This window comes from Salvelinus sp. IW2-2015, linkage group LG37 (assembly GCF_002910315.2).
Source record: "Salvelinus sp. IW2-2015 linkage group LG37, ASM291031v2, whole genome shotgun sequence".
In the NCBI taxonomy this organism is placed as follows: domain Eukaryota; kingdom Metazoa; phylum Chordata; class Actinopteri; order Salmoniformes; family Salmonidae; genus Salvelinus; species Salvelinus sp. IW2-2015.
The window spans coordinates 10,023,234-10,032,207 of NC_036876.1; the positions used below are offsets into that span (position 1 = coordinate 10,023,234).

Here is an 8,974-nt window from a genome sequence, read left to right on the forward strand (position 1 = left end):
CCTCGGACGCGGGGATGGACCTCCTCCCACGTGCCCTGGGAACTTGGGCGTAACCTGTCCATAGAAATAGAAATAAGAATCAGGACAGGCTTCAACTGGGGCCTTCTGGTAAAAACTTGCCCCGAACCAAGTGCCATGGAGGACCTTCGTCAATGGCATACGCTCCTGATAGGAGTCAAGGGCTTACGTCAAGTTAAGTCAAATAGGCTAGACATACCTATATGGCTCAAGCTTTCCATGTAGGCGCGCCAAAGCATGGAAGGGATAGGTGTGGGTGTAGGGGTGGGAGACACCCCTTTGTTAGCCAGGGAACATTGCTGGCTTGGACCTGGGGGGTAGTCCAGGAGATTGTCTGTGTCAGAGGACGGGGACCGTGGGAGACAAGGAGAGGAGCCGTTGGTCAGGGTGTGTCTGGCCATGACAAGGAAGAGATGAGGTGTGGRGGAGTTGCCAGTACCGAGCCAAGGGTCCCTCTTCTAGGGACAGGAGGAGAACACCGCAAAAACACAAAGTCTAATACAATAAAGTGAGGTAACACGTCACTTGAAGGGGTATACATAAAATGACAGGCATGAACCAAATTGATTGAGTTGGGAGTCCAAAGCCTGAAATAACCCTATCATTTGCCAAACGGAATGTTGCTTTATTTGGAACTGGTGTCCAAAGGTAGACACTAGTCTTTCACATGAACTAATGATGTGCTGCTTTTGCTGTCTCCATATCCTTTGTTGTTATTGTCTAATTATTGTTGTTGTAGTATGTATTGGCTTGTGCAATCAAAATTCATCTTTAGGGGATTGATAAAGTACTATCTAATCTTACCTTATTAGTTGAGTTCAATGTCCTATTTCCTTTATCAACAATGCCATCATCTCAATAAAAGGTGTTACGCCCAGTACAGGATGTCATTGCTACATGACTGAGCAGGGCTGTGGATGAAAACACATCTGGAAATATTCCTCATCACTACAAATAACAGTGAGCTATTCTCTGCCACCTGCTGGCTGTATATTGCCACACGCACACACAAACACATAAATGCATGTGCGCACACACACCCACAAGCACACACAAACCGAATAAAATAACATGAACACGCATCAATATAACTATCACTTGAGCCCACTGACTTGTCGCTGGCTCTCTGGTATGACATAGCAGAAGTCATACTTTCATTTGTCACCATGACAACTCACACCACTAGAAGTTAAATATACTAACATGGCAAGGTCAAAACTCCTCATCTATATCCCAGCTTRAAGCCAAACTGAGCTGTGCCAGTCGACCCATGTTTCCATGACAACCGTCCATCTGTCTGGCTTTGTACGGGGGAGAGGGAGCACAACCTGGGCATTGCTGGTGCCCATCGGGCACCGTCCCAATCTCCTCCTCAATACCCATTTTGGGACCTTTTAGTGTGTTCCTTTGGCCCCACCGTCCTCTGTGAACAAATGAACGAAGACAAGAAAAGAGCAAACTATTATGGAAGCCACATGTTTGACTCCATTCCATTTATTCCAGCCATTACAATGACCCTGTCCTCCTACAGCTCATCCCACCAGCCTCCTCTGTGCTCAGTGTTTCAATCTTGGTCCTTGGTCCGATGGGAATAAGTGGTTGAAATGATGTTCTGCACATAGGCATACAGCTCCTACCTTGGCCCAGAGACACCTCGTGCTAGGGTAGGGGACAACAAAGTCTACGGAGAGTGATAGAAGTGCTGATGATGTAGTGAAAACATTACCATTGGAGAACTGAGATGGGTGTTGTTGACCTTGGCGTTCGCAGAGCACTCGCTGATGTTGTTCTGGTGGAGAACTCTAACCTTGGAGCAATACCCTAGGGAAGATGAAAGAGTGGAGGACTTGAATGGATAGTGGCCCGCTCCACTAGTTAGAAGAGCAGCTTAATGCGTCAACATAAATTGTATCCTCTCAGTACTTGTACGCTGTCTCTGTATTTTCCTACTGTGACCTATCAATTAGTGTCCAGTGAAACATCCTTGTACATCTCACTGTAGCAGGACTATAGCYGACATCTCCATAGTGATGGTGTAAGCTCTGTGGTGTAAAAAGCTCCTACTTACAGGGAAGCTAATGGACCGTGTCATGAGAATATTTCTGACCAATCCAGAGAAGGAAGGAGGCCGTTTGGGTTCTGGGAATAGGAAGCTTCTGGTGTCATCCTCAAAGCAGGCCAGGGCCTTCTCCACTGCAGCAAAGCATACAGTGGTCAATCATTGTGGTCCTGTGTGGCTCAGTCGGTAGGAACTTTGCGCTCACAATGCAAGGGCCATGGTTTCAATTCTCGCTGGGGTCATACAGTGTACTAAAATGTATGCACTCACTGTAAGTTGCTTGTATATGGCATATGATCAACTTGCTTATTGTCTATAAGGCTACCACGTTTCCATCATGTTAAACACTTAGCCAATTGTTGGACCAAARTCACTTCTTAACATTTAGAAGATAAATTACAGCAAATCAAGCCTGCTGATGAACAGCTGTGTAGTTAGTATCTACTGTGCAAGAGCTGGGCTGGAACAAAAGCATGCACACCTGATAGCTCTCCAGAAGAGTTGGTTGGCCACCCTTGGTTTAGAATAATCAGGAGGAGACGTGTCACATTGAGCCACCTTCTCTAATCTCATCTTCTCTTGAAACAGGAGTGGGGAAGACAGGGGAGACACTCCAACTTGTGGTATTGGCCCATGAAGCACCCACTGAGGTAGATGTCATCCTTGGCTGGCAAAKGCACACCAGGGCATGATACCTGAAATGYATCATTATRTTTAATAACTGGTTATGGTGTYGTGACATCGGCTTTGCAAACAGTTAGGACGTATGTTCCCCATTGATAATGTAGCAATTGAAAAGGAAGATCCAACCAAATTGGGGCTTATACCATAACTCTCCAATGATGATGACCATCTGTGCCATAAAAGCCCTGGCCTCGTGGCAGCGGCAGTAGTGCCAGTACAGTACACTCAAGGATGCACAATTACTGCAAATCAAAATGATGAAGTCCGGTAAAAACAAACACTGTGGATCCCACAAGTTTATCACCAATGTCATTATTGTTATGCATGTCCTGCATGTGTTGGAACAGAGACAATTGAGTTTATTTTCCAGGTTGCTCAAGAGAACCCAGGAGCGGCCCTAAATTTTTGATTATGTCAGTAAGATGCAGTTATTATGTCAATAAGTCTCTCTCCTCTCTCAAAAACGCATGGGAGTTTTTTGCACCAGGGGAGTTTAAGTTTTGTTGCTCTCTCTGTCGGCACGTTTTCTGGACCATATCTTGTGGAAATGAAACTCAGTGCACCCAATTTATGTGATGAAGACCATTGATAAACCGTTTTCTCAATGTGTTTCAGGACGTTCCAAGTCGCACGTCCATCTTGGAACACGCCGTGATGTGGGGAACGCTGCTCCTATACGTCAGCATCCGTACCGGTTAATGCAAAGAAAAGGGAGGTAATAAAAGTGAGGTGCTTATTTATTACAGAATGACATGGCAAAACCCAGTAACAGCCTCCTGGAGTTCCCCCATGTATTCTTGTCCCTAAGTGACGGTACACTTTCGCTTATGTACAGACTATCGTCGCGTAAAGCAGTTACAGAAGTCTGATTGTTTTCCTCTACCTCGATTAGATGACTGCATTGTGGAATTGGGCTTCTGCTGCTTACGTTAGTTAATTAGATTTGCTAGAAGGTTATTGGGCAAGGTGCCAGTCTGAATTCTTGAGCTTCAGACATCTGGCTTTCGTTACGCCTGATACTTCATACAATACACTGTGATGCCCTTTGGCATGTGTAATTGGTTTAGTAAACGTGTTATTGGAGACAGGAGAACAAGTGGAGACATAGGACGAGAGGTGGATAATTTTATAATAAGGCCGTTTTATTCAAGTGGTAAAGATATCAGGCAAAAACGTGCACGGCGCCCTTTCTGTCAGATTCTTATGAAATCGTCGGAGAAGAGCCCCTCTAAGCAGTAACATACAGATTATATATGGCAACAAGCAAAGTAGGTTGATCTTGGTCGTTCTGGCCTTCCGATTGGGTCGATCTGGGTCGTGGGTTGTCCTGTCCCGGGCCTGATGTCGACATTTCCATTGGCTCTTCCAACAGTTCTTTTGTCTTGCGCTCCAACCTTGAGTTGCGTGTGTCTGGTGTGATTGTCATGCGGGGAGGGGAGTTGTGGGTTGTCGTGTATATGTCTAATGAGGTCGTCAGCATATGTCGCGAAGAAGAAATAGGGGGTGTGGGCAATATTGTGTCCAACTATAGCTAATGTTGAGAAGTTGTGTTTAAAACAAGTACCAATATCTAATAACAATTTCTTACATAATGCCAAGCCTTGCTACCTTTTCAAGCGTTCTAGTTAAATTGTATTTGCAGAAGTGCCAAATTGTACTGCTTATCTTGACGATGTAGTGATACATTCGTCTACTTGGTCTGATCATCTCTCCACTTTGAAAAGTGTGTTTCAGCGGTTGGAGATTGCTTCTTTAACCCTCAATTTGGCCAAGTGTGAGTTTGGAAASGCTACTGTGAYTTACTTAGGGAAATAAGTGCTAAATGGATGTGCTAGTTGAATGGGCAAGTTTCTAGGTAGATAACTCTAAATACAACACTGTAAACGACGCTCCTCACAAAGTAAACTACTCTGAAGCAGGTACGTTAGCTAGTTGAATTAACAAAACGTTCTTACCGCCCTGAGCTGTAATTAAACTACCACTTTCATTGCTTTTCTATTCATTTGATGTTAGCTAGTTGCTAATGTAGTTTATCAGGCCATGTATATTTAGCAAACAGAAGCAGCACAGGCCAGCGTCATGTGTTTCYATGGCGTCTGAAACTTCCAGTTTCAACCAGATTATTTTAGGTGTATCATCTTTCCTTGGCCACAAGAGGGCAGTAGGTTAAAATGTATAATACTAGTGCAGTGATTCTCCTGCAGAATTACCCATTACATTTACAGTGTTCAAGTGCTTGGATGAATTACCAGGCAACTTTAATTGCATATTGATGTATGTAGGTTATTTTTCCTACAGAGACCCAATTTTATACCAGTAATATCAGTCTGTGTAAGTCAAAATGTTTTAATTTAATGAAAAGCATTAGACTTGCTACAGAGCACCAATAACAGGTCAAAAGGTATAACATAGATCTGCAAATGTGTGAATTGTTCACTTAATATATGCACTCCAAGTCAAATATCTTCCATAAAAAAGCATMAATCAACAGAAATCTGATAACAAAACACTGACTAAAAATTACTATAATTCTGCAATCAAAAAGAACTCAAACTCKCAATTCACTAAATCAACCATTTTGCAACAGATAACAATTCATATTAAGACCCAGAAGAACATGGTAGCATTTGGGGCTATGGTGCAGTCTGCTCTTTGGGAGCCTCTTTCAACTGCAGTGTGTCCTGTCCTCCCTGTCCTTTCTCCTGTTGGTCCTGTGTGTTCGTGGTGTTCTGTATGACTGGCTCTGCTGTGTCTGAGTCTCTGTCAGAATCCTCCTCTTCCGTCGCTGTTCCCTCTTGGCCCAGGGGAATGGCCCCTTTCCTTAGAGGCAGGACGGTGAAGAAGGCCTCCTGCCAATCCTTCTTCTCCAAGTACACCAGCATGATCTCAAACACTGTGGCAGGGAACATGCACACACAAACACAGTTATACATTAAGAATTGAATATTAAAAACCCTTATCACATACCACTCATGTTTTTATTCAAATTTCATAGGTCTGTCAATGCTACACACTACGGTAAATGGAGGTGGTTTCCTATCTTGAGGTGTAAATCGTTAGGATATTTCCTCACCGTGGTTGACCGCCARCACCTTGCGGCTGTTCATCTTGACGAAGCTGTTCAGTGGGAGCTGTGCGTGGTCGATCCCCAGCTCCTGAGCCCGCTCAAAGGTGATACCCTACAGGACAAGGTAAAAGGTCAAACACAATGCTCACCAACGACTGACATAAATGGCTCAGATCTAGGTGAAGTGTCTAGGGGCAGGGGGTCGATTTGGAATTGGTTGTCTTGACTTGCTGCTCAACATACCCAACATGTTGAGTTAAAAAAAATAATTAAAAGACCACAAATTAATCTTCTAAATGTTCTAGGTCATTCTGTAGTCCTGACCTTGTGGTGGTTGTGATCCACCAGGCCTCCGATGACGTAGGCCTTGGTATCGTCCAGCTCCGTCAGAACGTTGGGAGAGTCAGAGGTCAGGTACACCAGCTGCTCCTTGGCCACCACCTCGTGGTACGCCTCTGCTTTCACCGTTATATCCTGCCCAGGACGGACACACACACAAACAAAAAGGTACCAGGTGTTAATGTAAGTTGCCACCTCCTAACCTACATAACACCCACGGCCTAATGACATATTACTCTTCCTTCTTCACTTACAGCCGTCTTGAACCACTCAGATTGCATCCCTAAGTAGTGGGATATTTAATGGGTAATATGGTTGGCATCTGATGGAAAGTGTTTGGGAGAGGTGTTGACTTGTGAATGTATCCATTTRCACCCAGCTCAAAAAATCTAKTTTTTATTGTATTTAACCTTTATTTAACTAGGCAAGTCAGTTAAGAACAAATTCTTATTTACAATGACGGTCAAACCCTAACGACGCTGGGCCAATTGTGTGTCACCCTATGGGACTCCCAATCACGTCCGGTTGTGATACAACCTGGAATCGAACCAGGGTCTGTAGTGAYGCCTCTAGCACTGAGATGCAGTAGCTTAGACCGCTGCACCACTCTTGTTGCACCAGACAAGAGTCTTGCCTACCTTTCGCCAGAGCTTTAAATATGGAAMCCCCCACGAGACATTACTCCCCATATGTATGCATACCCCTCAAGTCATTTCCTATCTTCTCAAACACAGTGTAAAATAAGCAGTGYGTCTCTGAAAAACACCCCCCTAACTATTTCCATTAGTAATTTCAACATGCAYTGGCAGTGCGTATCCAAACTAACAGACAGGGTACACTCACCTTCCAGTTAACCCATCCTTCATCGGTCTTATCCATGTTTTGCTTCAGCTGTCCACCAAGGCTGGTTAGATAAAACTGGGAGATGAAGAGAGAGAAAATACAGCACTAAGATGAATGAGTCTTGAATCACTTGAGTTCAGTGGTGGTTGATGGATGATTCTGCAACCGATGACGATGATGATGCAGGGGGTCCTGTGGGGCAGGTAGACTCACCTGAACAGGGTGCACCGCTCGTCTGTTCACTGCATAGCATCTCTGTATTTGCTTATGGAGCTTCCTAACATCCTTCACAGGGGAAACAATACATAAAGCATGAAACACAGGATTCAATACTGTGCCATCTTCTATGTACACGGAACGTTGCAGTCAGATAGAAATGCCATGAATAGAACTGCCGTGATTCGTTACTCTACATGTCTGAGATGAATGTTTGTTCGACACAATATATTTATATCTGAACATTCCACAACGTTGTGCCCTACTGACCACAGGGGGCCCTGACAGTCTTGCTACCTTAAACATCATGAGGTTGTCGAAGCTGCAGTCTATCACCAGTCTCAGGGGGCTGCTGAGCTTCACCTCTTTCCTCAAGCGCTTCCGGCCAGCCACAAACTCCCCTCCCTCCTCCCCCTGGGTCTTCCTCTCGAGGCTCCTCTTCTGCCTCTTCTCCTTCCGCTTCTGCCTGTGAAGCACACAGTTGGTCAAACAGAACTTTAAAAAGGTAAGACAATACACGACATGATCATCGTACACAAAATGGTGCTTTCTGCTTTCGGATATCAACAACATTACAATTTGTCACGTGGGCATTCTTCAAGGTACAACTTGCCATAAGTCAATAGTGGCAATCTTGGTAGATTTGAATTACATTGTTGTTGTTTGTAAGCAGGAAGTAGTATGATGATGTCATACTGTTGAGTTAATTATTGCCCATTATCACTAAGAAGTAGCCTAAGTGAATACAGGGGGCAGTTTAAATGTAAAACATCACTTATGTGAAACACAGTATACCTAGCTAGTTAACTAGCTACTTGCCTGGAAACCCGATGTTGAATTGCATTGAATTCTAAATCGGCACAAATGAGTGTTAAGATCAATAAAGCTTCCTCTCTCAACCTCTACAAGCCAGTATGTTGAATTAAATGAAATTTAAAACATACTCTACCAGTTGTTACAACTATTGGTCCTTTTGACAGTAGGAATGTGAGACAATATATCCACAGGAAAGTATAAATAAATCACCTTATCAAAGCGCTGTTAGTGAATTCAGATTTCTATCCACTGAAGCATAWGCAGAACCATGTAAACATGTGCAGGAGCTCAGCAAGTATGCATCACTGAGGTATAAATGCGTGGCGTGAATGCATTTGTATTTTAATCTTGTGTGCATGCTTCCGGAGATAGAAATCTTTGAAAAGTTGATTTAATTGTACACATTTCTGCCCGACATTGACTTCAATGCAATTCAACGTCGGGTTGCCAGGTAAACAAGCTAACGTTACTTACTTGCGAAGGTTCCTTTCCTCCTCCCATTTCTGGTGCCTCAAAAGCTTCTTCCTCTGGTTTTTTGAGAGAATCTCTGTWCCTCCGTTATTACCAATATGTGCATCCTTATTTTCAGTGGCAACATTGTTTTCCCGGGACGGTGTCAAATCTTTGACAGTGTCGCTGGACATTTGACGTGTATTTTTTTATTCTGTTGTAAACTGAATGCGGAGTGTCTTCGACCAGGCTGCCTGGTTGTAACTACTAGCTAGCTAGTGTTCAAATATACGCACGTACTACGGGAAAGTAAAGCTTACCAACCTCATGCATATAATAATTCACACACACATTAGTTAACTATTGTTTTTAATCGAAAAGTACCATCTAAGAACCTAACAAATTGGCAAAATATTCCCTGTCAGTCTGGGCATTCCACATGTAGCTTTTTCGTTGTCGCACAGTGGGTCGTCATCAGCAAA

The 8,974-nt window shown here is 43.7% G+C and overlaps 1 protein-coding gene across 2 annotated transcripts; it reads right to left on the minus strand.

The window, feature by feature from the left end:
- Positions 1–5,091: 5,091 nt before the first annotated feature.
- On the minus strand, positions 5,092–8,974 carry LOC111960451 (tRNA methyltransferase 10 homolog A). Of its 2 annotated transcripts, none has more exons than XM_023982454.2 (7): positions 8,517–8,974; positions 7,590–7,692; positions 7,224–7,295; positions 7,011–7,085; positions 6,153–6,302; positions 5,835–5,940; positions 5,092–5,654 (listed from the first exon to the last, which is right to left on the minus strand). In XM_023982454.2, the coding sequence occupies exons 1-7, from the start codon at positions 8,684–8,686 to the stop codon at positions 5,395–5,397; spliced, it is 936 nt and encodes a 311-aa protein (XP_023838222.1). In that variant the 5' UTR covers positions 8,687–8,974; the 3' UTR covers positions 5,092–5,394. The 2 variants fall into 2 exon arrangements, with proteins under 2 accessions (XP_023838222.1, XP_023838221.1); XM_023982453.2 differs by having other exon boundaries at positions 7,524–7,692.